The sequence below is a fragment of the Castor canadensis genome, chromosome 5 (genome assembly GCF_047511655.1).
Source record: "Castor canadensis chromosome 5, mCasCan1.hap1v2, whole genome shotgun sequence".
Taxonomy (NCBI): domain Eukaryota; kingdom Metazoa; phylum Chordata; class Mammalia; order Rodentia; family Castoridae; genus Castor; species Castor canadensis.
Genome location: NC_133390.1, coordinates 93,439,944 through 93,461,328, shown reverse-complemented (window position 1 = coordinate 93,461,328; position 21,385 = coordinate 93,439,944). Strand labels below are relative to the sequence as shown.

The following is a 21,385-nucleotide window of genomic DNA, read 5'->3' as shown; positions in this document are numbered from 1 at the left end:
TTATAGATGTGCTTACACTGTATCTTAATTAGATTCACTCCCACACACACAACTCCCCCTTACTCAGCCTTCTTAGAACAATTTCAACAGGTTTCATTGTTCTGTTTTCATAAACTCATACAAAGTACATTGACTGTATTCTCTCTCCTTTACCCTCTTTGTTTACTCTGCCTCCCTTCCACTGATACTTACCACCTATTTTACCTTCCTGTCTCTAATTTTTTAAGTGAATATTTATTGTTCAAGTGGATTTCACTTTGGTATTTTACACATGTAAAATTTGTACTTTTGAATTTTTATGGGTTATTTATAGGGAATATTTTAATTCAAGTTATTTTAACTTACTATTTATTACCTTACATAATATCTCCATTTTAAATTTTTTCTTTTATTTTTCAACTATAATTGATTTTAATCAAGAAAATAAAAGAAATATTTCTCATTGATACTCATTATGCAATAACATCTCCCTGAATGATTTTATAGACATTGTTTATATACAAATATGTCTTAAGACATTATCTTATACTTCAACATTGAATCAACAAAATTTTTAATAAATAACCACTGTAGAACAGTTATTGTGTAAGCATCTGGAGATATAAAGACAAAACATTTGCAAGCATTGTAGGATTCTTTTCAGTTAAGAAGACAAGACAGACAAGGCAGATAAGGATAAAAATATTGCAGATATTTTTATGAAAAAATATTTTACAATAAGGTATTTTATGATAAGCTCACACCTGTAATCCTAGCTACTCAGGAGGCAGAGATCAGTTTGAAGTTAATCTGGGCAAATAGTTCATGAGACCCTATCTTTTTTTTTTTTTTTTTAACCAACTTTTTGTTTCTTTTTTTTTCATTTTTCTTTTATTATTCATATGTGCATACAAGGATTGGTTCATTTCTCCCCACTGCCCCCACCCCCTCCCTTACCACCCACTCCGCCCCCTCCCTCTCCCCCCCTCAATACCCAGCAGAAACTATTTTGCCCTTATTTCTAATTTTGTTGTAGAGAGAGTATAAGCAATAATAGGGAGGAACAAGGGTTTTTGCTGGTTGAGATAAGGATAGCTATACAGGGCATTGACTCACATTGATTTCCTGTGCGTGGGTGTTACCTTCTAGGTTAATTCTTTTTGATCTAACCTTTTCTCTAGTACCTGTTCCCCTTTTCCTATTGGCCTCAGTTGCTTTAAGGTATCTGCTTTAGTTTCTCTGCGTTAAGGGCAACAAATGCTAGCTCGTTTTTTAGGTGTCTTACCTATCCTCACCCCTCCCTTGTGTGCTCTCGCTTTTATCATGTGCTCATAGTCCAATCCCCTTGTTATGTTTGCCCTTGATCTAATGTCCGCATATGAGGGAGAACATACAATTTTTGGTTTTTTGAGCCAGGCTAACCTCACTCAGAATGTTCTCCAATTCCATCCATTTACCAGCGAATGATAACATTTCGTTCTTCTTCATGGCTGCATAAAATTCCATTGTGTATAGATACCACATTTTCTTGATCCGTTCGTCAGTGCTGGGGCATCTTGGCTGTTTCCATAACTTGGCTATTGTGAATAGTGCCGCAATAAACATGGATGTGCAGGTGCCTCTTGAGTAACAGTCTTTTGGGTATATCCCCAAGAGTGGTATTGCTGGATCAAATGGTAGATCGATGTCCAGCTTTTTAAGTAGCCTCCAAATTTTTTTCCAGAGTGGTTGCACTAGCTTGCATTCCCACCAACAGTGTTTAAGGGTTCCTTTTTTCCCTGCACCCTCACCAACATTTGTTGATGGTGTTTTTGATGATAACTATTCTAACAGTATTGAGGTGGAATCTTAGTGTGGTTTTAATTTGCATTTCCTTTATTGCTAGAGATGGTGAGCATTTTTTCATGTGTTTTCTGGCCATTTGAATTTCTTCTTTAGAGAAAGTTCTGTTTAGTTCACGTGCCCATTTCTTTATTGGTTCATTAGTTTTGGGAGAATTTAGTTTTTTAAGTTCCCTGTATATTCTGGTTATCAGGCCTTTGTCTGATGTATAGTTGGCAAATATTTTCTCCCACTCTGTGGGTGTTCTCTTCAGTTTAGAGACCATTTCTTTTGATGAACAGAAGCTTTTTAGTTTTATGAAGTCCCATTTATCTATGCTATCTCTTAGTTGCTGTGCTGCTGGGGTTTCATTGAGAAAGTTCTTACCTATACCTACTAACTCCAGAGTATTTCCAACTCTTTCTTGTATCAACTTAAGAGTTTGGGGTCTGATATTAAGCTCCTTGATCCATTTTGAGTTAATCTTGGTATAGGGTGATATACATGGATCTAGTTTCAGTTTTTTGCAGACTGCTAACCAGTTTTCCCAGCAGTTTTTGTTGAAGAGGCTGCTATTTCTCCATCGTATATTTTTAGCTCCTTTGTCAAAGATAAGTTGCTTATAGTTGTGTGGCTTCATATCTGGATCCTCTATTCTGTTCCACTGGTCTTCATGTCTGTTTTTGTGCCAGTACCATGCTGTTTTTATTGTTATTGCTTTGTAATATAGTTTGAAGTCAGGTATTGTGATACCTCCTGCATTGTTCTTTTGACTGAGTATTGCCTTGGCTATTCGTGGCCTCTTGTGTTTCCATATAAATTTCATGGTAGATTTTTCAATCTCTTTAATGAATGTCATTGGAATTTTGATGGGAATTGCATTAAACATGTAGATTACTTTTGGGAGTATCGACATTTTTACTATGTTGATTCTACCAATCCATGAGCATGGGAGATCTCTCCACTTTCTATAGTCTTCCTCAATCTCTTTCTTCAGAAGTGTATAGTTTTCCTTGTAGAGGTCTTTCACATCTTTTGTTAGGTTTACACCTAGGTATTTGATTTTTTTTGAGGCTATTGTAAATGGAATTGTTTTCATACATTCTTTTTCTGTTTGCTCATTGTTAGTGTATAGAAATGCTAATGATTTTTCTATGTTGATTTTATATCCTGCTACCTGGCTATAGCTATTGATGATGTCTAGAAGCTTCTGAGTAGAGTTTTTTGGGTCTTTAAGGTATAGGATCATGTGAGACCCTATCTTGAAAAACCCTTCACAAAAAAGGGCTAGTGGTGTGCCTCAAGGTGTAGGCCCTGAGCTCAAGCCCCAGTACTGTAAAAAAAAAAGATATTTTATGATAAAACTATATAGCATAATCAATCATTGATTAAATGGCAGGCTTGGTACAATTTTATGTGCTATGGAAATGGTGATGAGACAATAGACACACACTTCTTTCCTCATAGAGCTCACATTCTAGTGGGGATGCTAAGGAGTATGAAGGATCAATTATTTAGGGTCACACATCTTCAGGAGAGAAGGTGACATTTCTTTCTAGGCTTAAAGGAGAAAACAAATCTAATTGACAGAGAAATGACTACCAGAAATCTTTGGAGCATCATTTATATGTCAAAATGAATGAGTGAACATTGAAAGTAGTTACTTTTCGATTTGTAACCTCACACCCTGGAAGTAATGCATACTGCATGTTGTGGGTAGCAGGTTTCCACTATCAGGGTCCTTTATGGAACTAGCTAGTTCTTAAAGCTGTCAATTCTCTAATCTGCACTACCATGAAAGATAAATTCATTTAAAGCTAAATAAGGTAGAATGGTACAATTTGTCTCACTTGATTCAATAGTAATGCCTTCCATTCTGTAGTGTACATTAGATCAGAACAGATTTTTCTTTCTTAAATGGAAGACTCTCAAGGATGTCGAGCTTGTTTTTTTTGTTGTTCAGTCTTTCAATTCCAGTAAAATCTAAATGTGCCTTATCCATCTTATTATTTCCTTGTGCACATATATTCCTTCTAAGTTCTTATACATTAGCTTTTGTGAACAATTGTAATTTAAGAAAAACTGAATCTTCATAAAATGGCACTAAATTGTTTAGGGACTAATTTTCAGAAATGAACAAAAATTCCTCCTCTTGAAACATCAGGTTTTGTTGTGAACTCAAAAAACATAATTAATGAATGTGGAATATATTTTGAAGACAAAGAATGCCAAAGTTTTGTGAACCCCTATAATTGATTTTATTTTAATTAATTTCAGGGAAAAAGAAACTACCTTTTAGCTTCAAGTATAATTTCTTCTACTACAGTCTTTAAATAGCTTTGTGGATGTACAATATCTGTGAAAATAATTATATTTTGTGAAAATGCTCTTTGTATGCCTGGCTGTAAATCTCTTTGTAGGTATTAATGTGATAGTTATCTCTTTATGTAATTTTCCTTTGTTCTTGAACTTTTTCTAAACATATTTCATTGAATCTACTTTGTTTATTTAGTAAATAATTATTGAATGTCAGCATTCTTCTGGACTTTAGTGTATGAGAGGCTGGTAATTCTGCATCAGTCCTATGTTATACATCAGCTATAACTCTAACCTCTTTTTCCTTTTCTTTGCTTATGCCCTTTCTATAGTGTTTCTTAAACTTTTAAATGTATGGAACATTGGACTAGCTTGTTGAGATTCCTGGCTCTGCCCTAGAGAGATTGAACGGGTCTGGGAATCTGTGTTTTCATAAAGACTGGGTATTTGGGAAACTGGTGTCCTTGGACTTCAGCTGGATAGCGTCCTTTTGTGATCTTTCCCTTTTACTCCAGACTGTCTAGTTAGTCCCCAAAAGTCCTCCTTTCTTCCCTCCATGTGCCTGTCTCAATGTCACATTCTCAGAATTGTCAATTTAGATTTTCAAGGTCCATATGTATTCATCACTTTGACTTGAAGTAAGCCTCTGTAGTGATAAGCTGACTTTGTTGGAGTCTCCTTAGAATGACATCACTAACTGCTGTCTTATTTAAATACTGATTCTAGTGATGAAATATCTGAGAGAAAACAAGTGAATGCCCCTCTCTTAAGATAGTAAAAGTTTTCAAACAGACCCTCAAGTCAGATCAACTGGGAACTGCTTACTTGTAAGGAAATATTTGGCAAGTGTAAATCACTGAATCCTCATTTAAAAAAAAAATAACCTGTGAAGTAGGTACTATTATTACTTTCATTTTACAGTTAAGGACACTAAGGATCAGTAACTTTATCAAAACCAGATACTACACTGTAAAGCAGGGATCTGAAGTCAGCTGGATGAAGTATGGGCTCTAGGGTCCATTATAGTACTAGTGTTAGTAGAATAAGTCAAAGGAGTGATCTGTGGTTCTTTTGCTATCACCATTCATATAAGAATGAATTCCAGTTAAGTAATCCCCAAAGTAGAAAAAACCCACAAAGATCTGTCGTCTCAAAAGTAAAACAATGAGAACTCTACATATGACAGTTTTCATTGTATTTTAAAGTAAAAAATGTATTTCTCCCCATTACAGAAAAATTTCTATTGAAGAAAAAAAAAGCCCATAGACATGCAGTGGCACGTAATGACATATCTCATGTTCTGAGAAGAGAAGATGACTCCTTTTATATCTTCCCACAAAATATAGGACACCCCATGGTGAAAATCAGTTTTTGAATCAGAAATACTGGGATTCTAATTTTGACCCATTATTTACTTGCTTGATAACTATGGCAGTTTGCTTAACTTAATTAATTCTCAACTCCTATAAAATAGACATAAGATTTGGCAAATATTAAATGAGATAATTATGTGGGCTTGGTAAATATTAAATGGGATAATTACAAGATTCAGTAAATATCAAATGAGAATTATGTATAATGCTTAAAAGAATGTCTAGAACATAAAGCAATTTTGCAACAACTGTTATTATTAGTTGTAACAGTGAATTTAGTAGAATACCAACCAATCTAGATTCTTTTAGCAGAATGAATATATTATCAAAATTCAATTGATGTTGAACCTTTTCCTTGTGACAGGCAAGATTTTAATACATGAAATGTGGCTTTTATCAAATGACAGAAAGCAGTCTCTCTGCATTGGTCTGCTACTTTGTAACTTAGATTCATGGCTGTAAAATGTTTATTTTGATACCTTGAGAATATCTCTTCTAAGGTGGGCTGGTTTATTTTCAGCAGATGACCAATCCAGTGCTCATCAACTGCTACCCATCGCATCACGCCTGCGGGAGAGTGCTGAACTCTTCCAGTCAGGTGAGATGCGACCTGCTAATGATCCCAAGGAGAGAATTCCCACCCGAGTCCGGATGCTCAATGACATCCTCCAAGACATGGAGAAGAGCTTCCTGGTGCAGCGGGTACCACCAGGGTTTTATAGGTAGGATATATTCCTCCAAACTTAAAATTTTCACCCTCAATTAGTATTTTTCTTTAACTTCCAGAATATGTATCTTCTGAGACTATAACACTGTTCAAAAGAAACTATAAGATAGTTATTATATCTGTATTCTTAGGATCATATCCCTCCCCCAAAGAAAAATTCAAATGTATAAATATGGAACAAAGTAAACTATTTAGCAGTACCACATGGAACATAACTAAGAATTATTTCACATGAGTTTCAATATGAATCAAATATGATATGATTAGTGAAAAAAGCAAGTTTTTCTCAGGAACACCTGGGAAAAAATGTACTTTCTTAAGGACAGGCCAGACTATTTTGTTCTAGTAAGACATCTGTAGTGTTGTATTTTACTCTAAAAGCCACATTTCATAAGCATGTTACATAAGCTTAATATTCAGGGGAAAGTCAAATTTAGATGGAACTCAAAACAGCTAAAGAAGTAGGGATATTTGGTTGGAGAAACACAGAGTTCCTTTTTACTTTTTTGAGGTACTAGGAGTTGAATCCAAGGACTCACATTTACTAGGCAAATGCTCTACTACTTGAGCCATACTACCACCTGCCCTTTTTTATATTTTGTTTTTTGATTTTTAAATATTTTTATTAGTAGGTAGGTTTCATTGCGATATTTCCATATATGTATACAGTGTAGCCCAGTGTGGTTCATCACCTCCCGCCCCCCCACATTATTCTCCCTCTTTTCTTTCCCACTTTTTAAAATCACTTTGACAGGTTTCAATGTTCCATATTCATACATGTGTAGAAATACATCAGCTATATTTACCCTTCTTTACCTTCTTCATTTTTACCTCTTCATTTGTCCTCCCCCCCACTTGCACCCTCCCCTTAATTTGACCTATTCTATATTCTTGTCCTTCATTGTTTAAGTGCTTTCCATTGTTCAGTAGCATTTTGCTTATTACTCTTTCTGACTCTTTCCCTCCTATACTGTATTGTTTAACAGTTTTCAGTGTGTTTTGTTGTGTCTTGTTCCTATGCAGATGTGATACATTTAATTATTATTCACTCTCTATCTTTCTCTTCTTCTTTCCCTCCTCCCCTAGTCTCCTCTAGTAGTCACACAATTGGAAACATGTTCTGTATATGTATGTATATATAATAATGCTTGTATTTGTATTTGAATGTATCTCCCACCTTTGAGATAGAATGACTCTAACTTTGCCTGGGCTGGCCTCTAACTCATGACCCTTCTGCCTCTGCCTCCCTGGTAGCTGGGATTATAGGTGTGCACCACACACCTGGACAACAGAATAATTTGTGAAAACATGTTAATAATTTTTAGATAAAAGTTGGATTATATTTGGACTCTTAAGAGTATGGGACAAGTACAACATGGTTTTCTTTTTGTTGTCCTTGATATAGAAGAAAATAAACAAAAGGGGAGATTGAATTTAAGAGAGTAAGATGTAGTTTACATATTTTTATTTAATTTCTTCATTCTCCTACATGCCACAAATACATATACTTTTCATATAAAATGTTTGTGTACTGCAATTTAACATAGATGTGTGCATGCGGTATAATTTACACATATTTTGTGTATGTGTGTGTATAATCTATCTATGTATTTATCTATGTATAATTTTAATGTAGTGCAAAAATGTCTAAATAAGTGGTTCTTTATGAATGGGAGTTCTGAGTCAACAGTTCTCCTGCCTCACTCTTCCAGTTCCTTATTGCTCCCTGCATTTTCTCATAAGCCTTGACTAGACAAAATGTGTACGGTCAAAGTTTATACATAAGACTAAAGAATTGACATAGAGTTATAGAAATTTTAATTGCATATGAGAAAGAAGTTCCTAAAAAGGCTAAATATGAAGCAGTGCTCTTATCAGACAGTGGAGTTCTATCCCTGAGACCATACACCATAGGCTAGGTGCCTTAAGCACCTCTATATTTGGGCAACACGAGGCTTAAGGTAGTCTTTGGTATGAAAGTTCTGTGACTTAACAAGCATTTCATCTCTTCACATCTTAATTTCTATTGCTATAAAATGAGATGATTGAATGAGATCCTTTTATAATAAGATACCTTTTTTTACTTTTCTGATATTTGATGATTTTCTTTTATCTCATTCTGTCATGTCATTTTTAAAATTCAACTTAAAACCCATATTTTATATAATTTCTTTTAATGCTATGACTCTGTATTAGAAGTCTCTGGAAAATATCCATTTGTTACAATACTTTTAAAGATACTTTGTGTGCTCCTTGTATTGTTTTGCTCTTTTGCATTGCTGGGGATCGAATCCAGAAGCTTGTACATGAGCAAGCTTTCTACTCAGAGACAGAGCCTTCACTTTAAGTTAAAAATATCTGCTCTGATGAGGAATAGTCTAGTGGTGGGACTAGGAAACAAAATCAAGGAAGAAATTAAATAAAATATAATAGTGATGGTAGACTTAATAACTGCTAAATAGAAAAATGCAATCACATTATTAAATTCAGAATTTTAAAAAATCCTTTATCAGCTAGTGCTTTAGGATACATTTTTTAATTATTCTATTTCCTTCAGTTATGAAGAAAAATTGAAATTAATAAAACTATTTATAAACAATATAGTTTGATGTGTTATGATAGTAAAATTTCCCCACTAGCCCTTCTTGTCACTTGCAGTAGATATGGAAGACTCCTCTGTAAACTGAGTTATCCATCTAGAAAACATTTTCTTTTTTATTGTTATTGTTAGTTTTATTTATTTATTTGTTTATTTATTTATTCATTTATTCATATGTGCATACATTGTTTGGGCCACCTCTCCCCCCTCCCCGTTCTCTGTCATCTTCTTCCTCCCCCAACTCCCCTTTCTTTCAGGTAAAACCTGTTCTGCCCTCTTCTCCAATTTCGTTGAAGAGAAAACATAAGCAATAATAAGAAACTCATGGCATTTTTGCTAGTTTGAGATAAGGATAGCTATACAGAGTGATTCCTAGCATTGCTTACATGTACATGTGTAGTACAACCTGAATTGATTCGTCTCTACCAGACCTCTTCACTACTTCCCGGTCACCTTCCCATAGTGACCTCTGTCAGTTTAAGATTACTATTTTAGCTCCTCTACAGTGGGCACATCAAACACTTTCAAGTTTTGGGTTTCCTACCTTTCCTTATTCCTCCTGTATGTGTTCTCCCCTTAGTGTGTGACCCATGTCCAATAATATTACTGCATTTATTTTAGGTCTAAAGTCTGCATATGAGGGAGAACATGCGATTTTTGGCCTTCTGAGACTGGCTAACTTTGCTTAAGATGATGTTCTCCAGTTCCATCCATTTACTTTCAAATGACAAGATTTCATTCTTCTTCATGGCTGAGTAAAATTCCATTGTGTATAAATACCACATCCATTCATCAGTAGTGAGGCATCTTGGCTGTTTCCATAACTTGGCTATTATGAATAGTGCTGCAGTAAACATGGGTGTGCAGGTGCCTATGGAATAACCTGAGTCGCATTCTTTTGGGTATATCTTTAGGAGTCGTATTGCTGGATCATATAGCCGATCTATGTTTAGTTTTTTTAAGAAGCCTCCATAGTGTTTTTCAGAGTGGTTGCACTAGCTTGCATTCCCACCAACAGTGTTTAAGGGTTCCTTTTTTCCCTGCACCCTCACCAACATTTGTTGATGGTGTTTTTGATGATGGCTATTCTAACAGTATTGAGGTGGAATCTTAGTGTGGTTTTGATTTGCATTTCCTTTACAGCCAGAGATGGTGAGCATTTTGTCATGTGTTTTTTTGCCATTTGGATTTCTTCCTTTGAAAAAGTTTTGTTTAGTTCAGTTAGCAAATATTTTTTTACTCCTTCAATAACATGTATGGATTTATTCTGAGAAGAAAAATAAAGATTTACAAGATATCCCAAGTTAATAAAGATTAAATAAGTGATTTTTGTGTTATAATTATGATTACAGCATAACTTGTATCCCAGTTGTGCAAGCCTCAAAATTTTGATGATTACAATGTTCAAACTCATATAACAAACTTTAGCACTGAAAACATATGGTTCAGTATTTTAACATTGTACTAAATTTTTATTATAGTTTTTAAAAGGATATATATCTACCATTCTTTTCCTTAGCTCAAATTCTGGATCATATAGTAAGTCTATATTTAGCTTTATAAAATTCTGTCAAACTATCTTCAAATTTGGTTGCTCCCTTTTGCATAACCAGCAACAATAAATGACATATTCTGTAGTTCCACATCCTCACCAATATTTGTTGTTGATGGAGATTTGGTATTGGTTATTCTAAGAGGTGCATGTTTGTACCTAGTTGTTTGAATTTGCAATTTACTAATGACGTATGACATTGAGCATCTTTTGATATGTCAATTTTTCCACCTCTTTCTTTTGTTTGTGGTGCTGGGGTTTGAATTCAGGGCATCACACCTCACACTTGTTAGGCAGGTGCTCTACCACTTGAGCCACTCTACCAGCCCCTCTATATTTTCTGCAATAGGACATATGTACCCCCACCCAGCACAACAATAACAGGAAAGAAAGGCAAGGGGAGAGGAGGGAAGAGGAGAGGAAAGACGAAAGAAAGGAAAAGAAGAAAAGCAAAAATGAAAACTGGACATAGCTAGAATTTGGGCTGGCAGTGGGACAGGAGTGGTTATGCAAATCTGGCTGACTCTGTTCTATCCATATAGGAAAAGAAATCTGAAATCTTTCAATTTTTTAGAGACCTGTTGAAGGATGATGCACCAGACATTATTCTCATCAGTAGGATATTTGATGGCCAATAAATTTATTTCTTATAACAAAAATAACAACAGCAACAATAACAAAAAAAAACCTTTGAGGTGTTTGTTTTCTGGTTGTTGACTTTTAAGAATTCTTTCTATACTTTAGAGACCAGTCCTCTATCAGCTATGTGTTTTGCGAAGATGTTCTCCTGGTCTGTGTTTGGTCTTTTCCTTCTCTTAACATTTACAGAGCAGATTCTTTTAATTTTGATGAAATACCACTTAGGAATTGTTCTTTCATGTATCATGCTTTTTGTATCAAACCAAGGGTCCCATAGATTTTCTTCTGTATTAACTTCTGATAGTTCTGCACTTTTGTATTTCACATTTATGTCTGTGATAAATTTTCATTTCATTTTTATGACATGTATAAGATTCGACTGTAGATTCTTTTTATTTTTTTGCACAAAAATGTCCCATTGTTCTAGCATTGTTTATTTGAAGACTATCCTTTGTCCATTGAATTTCCTTTGCTGTTTTTGTCATACAATAGTTACTTTTTCTATCAGCATTTCACTTTTTTTCACAGTAGAAAAGTTTTTAGAATTAGGAATACCACATAAAAGTGAAATTGTAAGAAGAATACTGGTCTTGGGATTTACAAAAGTGGGAAGAGGTTTGAGTAGTAAAATGCTCCTTTTCCTTCTTGGATGACCTGTACCAAGCTAATTAACATATCTGAGCATTAGTTTCTCGTCTCTGAAACAGAAAATCTCAATCAGCTACTCATAGTAAGATAAAATTAGAGAAAAAAAAGAAAATATATGAGAATATAATTTATAAGCTATAGTCTTACACAAAAATTACAAGATAAAAGTGATTTTATTCCATTTATGCTTATTTACTTCAGACTATGATAGTGTTTTTTTCAAAGCCTCTTCCCCATATCAACAAGGAGGAAATCTTTTAAAAGTAAATGGCACAATAAGTTGCTTTTTCCCCAGAATCACTGATGTGAGATGTATCTTTCACTTTTAATATATATTATTTCCCTTAATAAGCATTTGCTAATTGTTTGCTCTTTGAAGGAATTACATCATTCATAGACATTAAAGAATTTGAGAGGAGAGGATATAATTAAATATGCAGTTAAAATGAGTAAATAAAATATCTAAAAGCAGTAGACTCCAAAATAAATCAACATACTGTAATTAACAAACTTTTTCCTTCCCAACGTACTTTTTTTTTTTTTGTGTGTGGGACTAGGGTTTGAACTCAGGACCTCATGCTTGCAAAACAGGCACTGTACAACTTGGACCACACCTTCAGTCCATTTTGCTATGATTATTTTGGAGACGGAAACTCATGAACTACTTGCATGGTTGGCCTGGAACAGCAATCCTCCCTATCTCAGCCTCCCAAGTAGCTAGGATTGGAGGTATGAGTCACCAGTGCCTGGCCCAAACTACTTTTTTAAGTGTTCAGGGGTCACTGAAAGTATACTGTACTTCTGGTGTAGGCTATCTCACAGGTCTTTAGTTTTGAAATTTGAACTATGTTTTAGATTTTTGACGCCAGTCATTTTGCGATTGCAGTTTATTATCTTGAGTATGCATTTATCCTACCTTATTTTAGCAAATTTGAGCAGAATTCCTGGCCTTGTCACTAAATTTTGCAATGCTTGAGGAACCTCAGTTCTTGAGAATGTAGTTGTGTATTTCCTTTTTCTCTCACCTATACACCAGGCTACATAGTCTTAAAAAGGGAGATCACTAAGCATTACCATATCCTTTGTTTTCAATGACTAGATCATATTACATGACATAGAAGCATCTTTGATTATACAATTTTAGTGAACAAATAGAAAAACTATGCATTTCAAAACTACTCTCAGCAAAACTGATAAGTAGAGGTTTTCTGTCAATAAGCAACCCTAATATTTGAATTCAAGTTATATCAACATGACCTGACATTCAGACATTGGAATGACTAGCTCATAAAACCCCACTGTCAGTCTCTTACATAGTTAAATGAATATCAATTAAACAGAAGAGAATTAATAAGGGTTTTGCTTCCTCTCTCTCTCTCTCTTTCTTTCTTTCTCTCTCTCTCTCTCTCTCACACACACACACATGTACCACCAACTGTGTTTAGGTAGGATGTTAAGGTAATTTTACCAAAGGGTAGGAAATTTGGTGTGGCTTTGGAGCTGAGAGTTAGAGATCCACTATTGCACTTGTATTTGAATACTTTGACTTAAAGGGTATAGGAAATTGAGATGGAATCAAACATGAGCCAGTTTCTAATGCTGGCTGCCAGGTAAAAATGGGACTCAGGGAAAGAGAATATCCTCACCCTTCTTTATTAAAAATGAATTAAAGGATAACTGTTATCTCTAAAAGAAATCTGTTAATTATTTTATAATTTTACCATTTTGTTCTTTTTAAATACCTGATATTTCAGCTTAAGTACTGAGAAGCTATCAATATTTCTATTGTAATTCTTTAAGGGACATATCTGAATTTCAAATGATGCTGATAGACAGGAGTTTAGGAAGCACAGTTCCTTTGTAGATTCAGGACAAAATATGTTTGTGCATACTTGTGAGTGTGTATATGACCATGCGTGTGTGGTTTTGTGTGACTGGTTTTGTGTTCTTATGAAAGATGTGGCAGCAGGTTCACAACAAAGAACTTCTTTTGGACATAGCCAGAATGGCCCTGTGGAACTTCAGAGGACTATTTCAAGCTCATCCAAGCTAAGACATTTTTTTCTTAGCATGGAAAGCAAGGAAACAGCAGTGTAAATGTCAAGATGCTTCTGCCCTGAATCAAGAATAAATGAAGTAAGCAATCCATTAAAAGTGATCTTCAAACATGTGAGCTCCCCAGCTTTGTGTTTGAAAATATTAGGACTAGTTTACATGTAGGCAGGCAAGCAAGTAATGAAATAGCCTATGATAAAGTTTCTAGCTACATATTCAGTAAGTACATATAATTTCAGGAATTTTAAGGTATTGAACCTACACCCCCCAAAACATTTCATAATAATGATGATCTCATTATACAGTTTTCATGCTGTTTTAATTAGAGTTAGTTATATAAGTACTAATAAAACCTCATGCTCTGTATTTGATTGGGATAATGACTAGTTTGTTTGAGTTGTACTTTTTCTTTTAGCAAGGTGTGGGTGGTCTGAATGGAACTAAAATCCCGCTATTGTTTCTCTTGTCATTAATTCTATCAGTAATGCCTCTTATTTCTTTAGACCATGAAAAAAAAATAACTAGTGATTAAGAATTACCATAATGCTTTGGAAATATTTTTAATAGTGGCTGCTTGACAAAAGAATCTAAGTATGAATAAAGAGCTTTGTAATTTACACAATGTAAAATTTCCAAAAGAGGGTTGACAACCTGACCATATACTAAATCTTTATATTGTTGACCATTATATACATTCCCTATTATACGATCATGAATAAATGCATACATTAGTTTTATTTTTATGTATCACTTTCATATTTTTATTTTTCATTTCTGAAGGAGAAAAAAATCTAACTTTTAAGGGAAATGAAATTAACAAATTATTCAAGCTTCATTTTTTTCAATTACTCTTTTTGTTAGAAATAGTGTATCCCATTGTGACAGATAACATTCACGTGCAATTTGGTTAGATGTTTAACCACTTGTTTAAAATTTTCAATTGATAATGATCACTTTATAAGGGTAATTAGTCTGAGATCCAGTATGCTGGTATCAAAATAGAAATCCATGCATACACTCTGGATGTTGTGAAAATGTCTCTTTCAGGTTTGAGATTTCTTTCCATTTAAAGTGAGAAGAAAAAGACTACTGTTGTCATATTTGCAAGTCAAGACACATAGCCAGTCTAAGGATAAGTTGTGATTTAATGGTGTGTTTAATAAGATTAAGGTAAATTATAACAAACCTTGTCACAAGGAGGATTTGCTTTGTATCAGTCATTATGCTATACATTTTCATATGTTAGCTGTTATGCCTGTAACAATCCCATCAGATTGTTTATATTATTCCCTTTATACAGATAAGAAAACTGAGGAGTAAGGAAACTAATACATGGTTAGAAATGCTTTGTTTTCTGTAAAACCAGAGCTCTTTCTACTAGACAGTGCCACATACATTTGACCCAAGTTATCCCTAGTTATCCAACCATGTTAAAGATTTTAGCATGTTTCTTTCTCCCTTGTATTATCTTCTAATTTGCTATCATCATTGCCACCTATTTTACCATTTCCATGTATACAAGTAACCAACTGATTTAATATGATACAAAGAAAATTAAGAGAAAACAGTCATGCTCAATAATTTTTGGTACCCACTGAAGCATATTAGCATCTTATTTTACTACAAATGAAGCTAAAGTATTTGTATTAAAGTATTTGAAACTAAAGTATTTACAGTTGATGTTTAGTAGACCACATGCTCAGGAATAATTTTGCTCTGGATTAATAGTAGCAACATTTTCTTCTTGTACTCAGTAGATTTTCAGATTATACACTAAAGTATGCAGCAAATACAGCATATTGAGATGGTACACATAGAAAGGACCAAGAACAGTAGTCATGGTTCTAGGCTTGCACTCTACCACTTGAGCCATTCTACCAACCAAGGGATGGTTCTGTGAGCACATATTTATTCTCATAACCTGTGTTCAGTGGAATCTTTTGTTCAAATGAATGTTCACATGATTGCTACTCTAGTTGAGGAAGAAAGTGACAGAAATACCATTCCTTTTCCTCATGGTCACCTGAAGTGCTAGTATTGGTTGTGCTGTTTACTAAGGGCACAGGACTTCATTTTTAACTAATGAAAAAAATGGTCCATGAATTTGAAATCATGTTGAGATGACATCAACTTGGAAACTTACAAGGACAATAAAAGACAAAATGTAAAGTACTCATCCCATTGTCTATAAATAGATATAGATATTATACACAATTTAATATAAAATTGATATAATCATAATAAAAATATAACAAATCTTCAAATTATATATGATGGGATTCTAGTGTTTGCTCCTAATCTATCTTTATTCGACAAGTTTAAGTGAGAAAATGAGAAGGTAACCTAGGTAGATTGGAATCTAGGAGATAGGAACAGTCTTTTTGGGGGTAGGGGATAGTACTGGAGCTTTGAACTCAGGGCTTTTGCTTGCGAGGCAGGCACTCTACCACTTGAGCCACATCATCAGCCCTTTTTGCTTTCAATATATTTCTGATAGGGTCTCATGGTTTTGCCCAGCCAGCCTGGACCACAATCTTTCTATTTATTCTTCCTGTGTGGCTAGGATGACAGGCACACACTACCATGCCCAGTGTTATTTGTTGAGATGGAGTTTCGGGAATCATACTTCCTGATTCTCCAGATCTCCATCTCCTGGATAGGGATGGTTACAGGCATGAGTCACTGTGCCTGGCTAGGAATACCCTTAAAAGAATTAGAAGTCTGTGTGTGCATTGGAAGTGCTGGTGACACAAAAGTTGAAAAAACGGAGAATGTTTTAATGGAACTGAGGACTACTAGAAGTGAAAAAAATATGACAGTGACCGTATCAGCTGCTACAACTTTCAAGGAGACAACTTCCAGGCATTCTCTCAGAAAATTTTTGAATCTTTGACTACTTGCCTACTTGTAACCATTGGTGAAGAATTAGATTCATTTCCTCTTCTACCTTCCAAATACTATATCATGTATCCTTTCCTGTGCTTTGAAAAGTTTGTGGATGACTTCATCCACAAAACTTCTCCAGTCCTTCATGCTGTCCTCCTAGGATCTTAAAGCCTTGTGCTGGTAGTGGTGGTAGAGGTGTATCCCACACCAGGTTTTAATGAGGATATTTAACTTATAACACATTTCCCTGTCAAGTAGAGGTTAGGAAATCAAAGGAATGATCTATAAGGATTTTCAAAAATGAAATAACAGTCAAAGGCCATGTATTAACTATGCTTGATGTACAGCAGCATGCATGACCATTGTGGTAGTTTTACCCACAGCCTTTAAAACTCTTTCTCTTCTTTCACTCAACATGCTCTCCAAGGGTATTTATGCAAGATCCAATTTTTCTCAGGTAGTTTATGTGCACGTTTTTCTGATCTTTCAGTCACTGACTCAGGTAGATGCTTCCCCATTATACAGAAGGACTCAGAAGGTTAAGAAAATTAATTTTTTTCTCCAAACTTCTTTGGAATGATAAATGGCATAAATTAAAGAAGTGATAATAAAGCTTATTTACAGACATTCTAAATTTTATTTATTTTTTTCCAAATTCATTACCCCTACTGTAGAAGGTTTGCAGACAAGAGTAAGATTAAAAGATTTAAAAAACTGAGTATGAATACAGTAATCCTATCTCAAGCCAATAAAGAGAGTCAGGATATATTTTATCTCACTCACAGAAAATGGCTATGTAATAATTTGCCTCGACTATATGATGAATGTCTATGGATTAGATGACATTTTGTTTCTTGCATTTTTTCTAATTCCCTTTTATAAAAGGCTACTTAACTTTTTTAAAGCTATCTATTGATTATGCAAAGAGATTTCATTGTTAAATTTCTATACACACATATACTATGCTTTGATCATATCCATTTCCTCTCTTACTATTTCTTATGCCCCCACCTTCTTTTCTACAATTTTAAAGGGTTTCATTATGATGTTTTAATATGATTCTCATTTTAATCTTATCTTTCTCATTGTTAAGGTAAAGATTGATGCCGCTTCTTCAAACTACCTATTTATGATTACTACAGACAACATTACATCTGTTTATTCAGAAAATACTTCATGGTTACCATTTGTCAAAACTATCCCAAGGCACAGAGGAATAAAACACCAGAAATATAAAGTATGAGCTTAACCCATATTCCTTACGCACTATGGGAAAGAAACAGAGAATATGCAGACAAAAGACCAAATAAATATGTAATTACAAACTTGAAAATTTTCTAAAGGAAAGAAACATGTTTTTGTTTTGTTTTGTTTTCTTTTATGGTAGCCAAAATTGATTTGATGGAGTAATTTAGACTGAGTTTAGAGGTTAGGCGAGGGACCAGAGGCCATAGAGAGAGGATTAGATGCTATTTCAGTGCTATAAAAATATGATTATATATAGATTTAAAGTACATAGTTGTACAGCTTAGCTATCTGTGTATCAAGTGTTATATTATCATGCATCTTCATGTCTCTGCTATGTGGAGAAAGGATATAGAGGTAATAGAGAAGATGACATTAGAAATGGAGTGATATTTTAGTTATCTCCATGTATCAGTAAGAAAAATAGAACAATAGTCAGGAGAGACAGAGAAAGAGAGAATTTTAAAGAAATGGCTTGAGTGATTGTGGATGCTACATGGGTGAAATCTGCAGAGTAGGTGGGCTAGAGAATCAGGGAAAGAGCTGATGTCATGTCATGGTCTTGAGATGGAAATCTGTAGGGCAGGCTATGGAAGGCTGAGACTTCAGGTGGAATTGTTATATTGCCATCTTGAAGTAGAGCTCCTTTATTTTCTAGAACACTGCAGACTTTGCTTTTGGAATCTTCAAATGATGAGATGAGGCCCAGCCACATTGTTAAAGGCAGTCTCCTTTACTTAAATACAACTGATTACAAATTTTAATTACATGTACAGGATGCCTTCAAAGCAACATATGGTTCACCAAACAACTGGACTGCCTAGCCTAGCTAAGTTGACACATTGACCATCAGAGAAACCATTTGCTTGCTGGAAATGGAAAAAGCAGATGGTGAGTTTGTAATATTGAAAGATAGAATCTATAAAACTTAGTGATGGATTATAGCTGAGTGCTATAATGAGAGGAGAAATCAAGGGCAGTCAAGAAAAACAGGTCTTATAAGCAATGAATTTCTCTTTTTTCCCTCTTTCTTTCTTTCTTTTTTTTTGAAATAGGGTCTCAAGTTATAGCACAGATTGGCCTGGAACTTTCTATGTCCCACATACTGACCTTGAACTCAAGAAACCCTTTTCTCAGCCTCTTGAGTTCTGGGATTATGGTGGTGTACCACCACACCCATCTGAGCAGTGGCTTTTGAATTGCTATGATGTAGATAGGATGAGTCTGTTCTATGAAAGGGATTTTCTACTGATTTGAGCTCAAATAGTATTATTGACAAGCTAAGATTACTTTTGTTAAGTACCTTAAATGGTTAAATAGTCTTGGGAAGAAATCCTGTTTGATATCTGTTTGGTTATATTTGGCTTATCCTAATATAGACAAAGAAATTCACCTTATACTACTCTTTCTCATCCAGAAATAATTACATGCAAATAGTAATTGGCTCATTGGGCAAAAAAATGTGAAATGGGAGGAAACATGGCCAAATATTTTTGGAAGGAATAGCCTTCAAATGTGCCAATTAAAATGTCTCCAATTTTTTTTATTACTAATCATAGTAGGTCTCATTTTCCAATCAAAGCTGACATACGTTGCTCCAGGGAGTTTAGAAGATATGTTAATTCAGTGTGATTTTACACTATATCATTCAAAAGCCAATATAAAGTAGCCTAGTCAGATTGAGAGGTTTTAGATGAAAGAAATGCCGTCCATGTACCAAATGTAGTATACACTCTCTGCAGTATTTTGCACACTCCTCTTCTTTCCCCTTATTCTCTCCTTTTCTTACCTATGAAAATAAATGGACAGTTTTGACAAAATAAAGAAGAGACATTTTCTGAAAGCTAATTCATAGCAGCAGCTTTTCTTTCCAATACAAAATATCAAATAAATTAAAAATCTTTCTGTACTTTGAGTATTACAAATTAATAACATATTGAAATGTATTCCTAGATTAATTCCTAGAGATTTATGAATTTTATTTTATCTTGGAAATTGTTTGCATTTCTATTTCACACATTTATTATTATAAATCATCATGGCTTAATAATGTATAAAATTAAATTCTTCAAACTTCCATTAAGTTTTGTTCCCAATTTGGATTATGCTTGGCAATTTTCATTTTCTCTGCTCATTATGGAAGTCCCTTCTGCTTTATGCTTTTGCTTTCCATTGTTCCAAATACATGCAGTCAACCATGGTCTGGAAATGCCAATTGGAAAATTGCAGAAGAAAACAATTCATAGGTTTTATATTGCACACTCCTCTGAGTAGCCTGATGAAGTTTCATGCCATTTACTCTGTCCCACTTGGGAGGTGAATTTTCCTCTGTCAAATTTATCCACACTATATAACCTACCTGCCCATTATATACTTATTAGTCCTCTTCTTCATCAGCTGACTGTCAAGGCATCACAATGTTTGTGTTCAAATAACCTTGATTTTGATTAATAATGACTCCAAAGCACAATGTAAGCAAAGGAGAATGGAGTGATGATGCTGGCAATTTTTATTAAAGAACTTTGTTATGATTGTTCTTTTTTATAATTAGTTATTGCTATTAATCTCTTACTTACTTGTCTAATTTATAAATTAAACTTTATCACAGATGTATAAGTAGAAATAAAAGAGTCTCTACAGGCTTTGGTGCAATCTGTCATTTCAGGCATCAACTGAGGGTCTTGGACTGTATCTCCTTTGGAAAACCTCAGTTTTAGGTTACATTTGTATTCCCTACATAAATCCTGTTTTCCAAAATAAGTAATTGAGAAGTTTCATGATTGCCATTCTACTTATTCCATAAAATTTTAGTAGCTCTTATGTATAAGGCACAAGCTAAATATCCTAATTTCTTATGACTGTCATAACAAATCACCAACATTTGGTGGCCTAAAACAAGAGAAGTTTATTTTCTCCCAGACCTGGGGTCCATATATTTAAAATAAATGTGTCAGCAGGGCCACTGTCTCTGGAGGCTCTAAGAGAGAAGCCAGCACTCCCTTGTTGTAGTCACATCAAATCACTGTCTCACTTTTCCTTTTTTGACAGTTCTAGGATTTGAACTCAGGGCCTCTTGTTTGTTAGACAGGTGCTCTACCACATGAGTAACACTCTCACTGCTGTTTTTGCTGTGTTATTTTTAGATGGGATCTTGCTCTTTTTTATTTTTTTTGTCTGAAACTAGCCTTGGACTGCAATAACCGAGGTTATAATAGCAGATAGTGATCTTTCTGTGCCTTATAATCTAAAATCTGAAAGGGATAGAAAACATCTCTAAATATAAATGCCAAACTAGGTGAAAGACAGAGTGAGGGCTTGAGGTTTTGTTTTCCTCAGTTGTGATAAGCTACAGCAGGCATCAAGGGAGATGTGATTTTCAGCTAGATCTTATAAACTGGTGGAGTTTGGTCTTCCAGAGATGGGGATGGAAAAATGGAAGGGCACAAGACTTTATTTATTTATTTATTTGTATTGTTTTTTTTATTCATATGTGCATACAATGCTTGGGTCATTTCTCCCCCCTGCCCCCACCCCCTCCCTTACCA

The 21,385-nt window shown here is 34.5% G+C and overlaps 1 protein-coding gene across 1 annotated transcript in view; it reads left to right on the top strand.

Moving 5' to 3' along the window:
* Positions 1 to 21,385, top strand: part of Naaladl2 (N-acetylated alpha-linked acidic dipeptidase like 2) — an 807,008-nt gene that overhangs the window by 759,253 nt on the left and 26,370 nt on the right. The window contains exon 13 of the mRNA XM_074073742.1: positions 6,013 to 6,211. Coding sequence (XP_073929843.1) covers positions 6,013 to 6,211 — 199 coding nt within the window. The remainder of the gene's footprint in view (positions 1 to 6,012; positions 6,212 to 21,385) is intronic.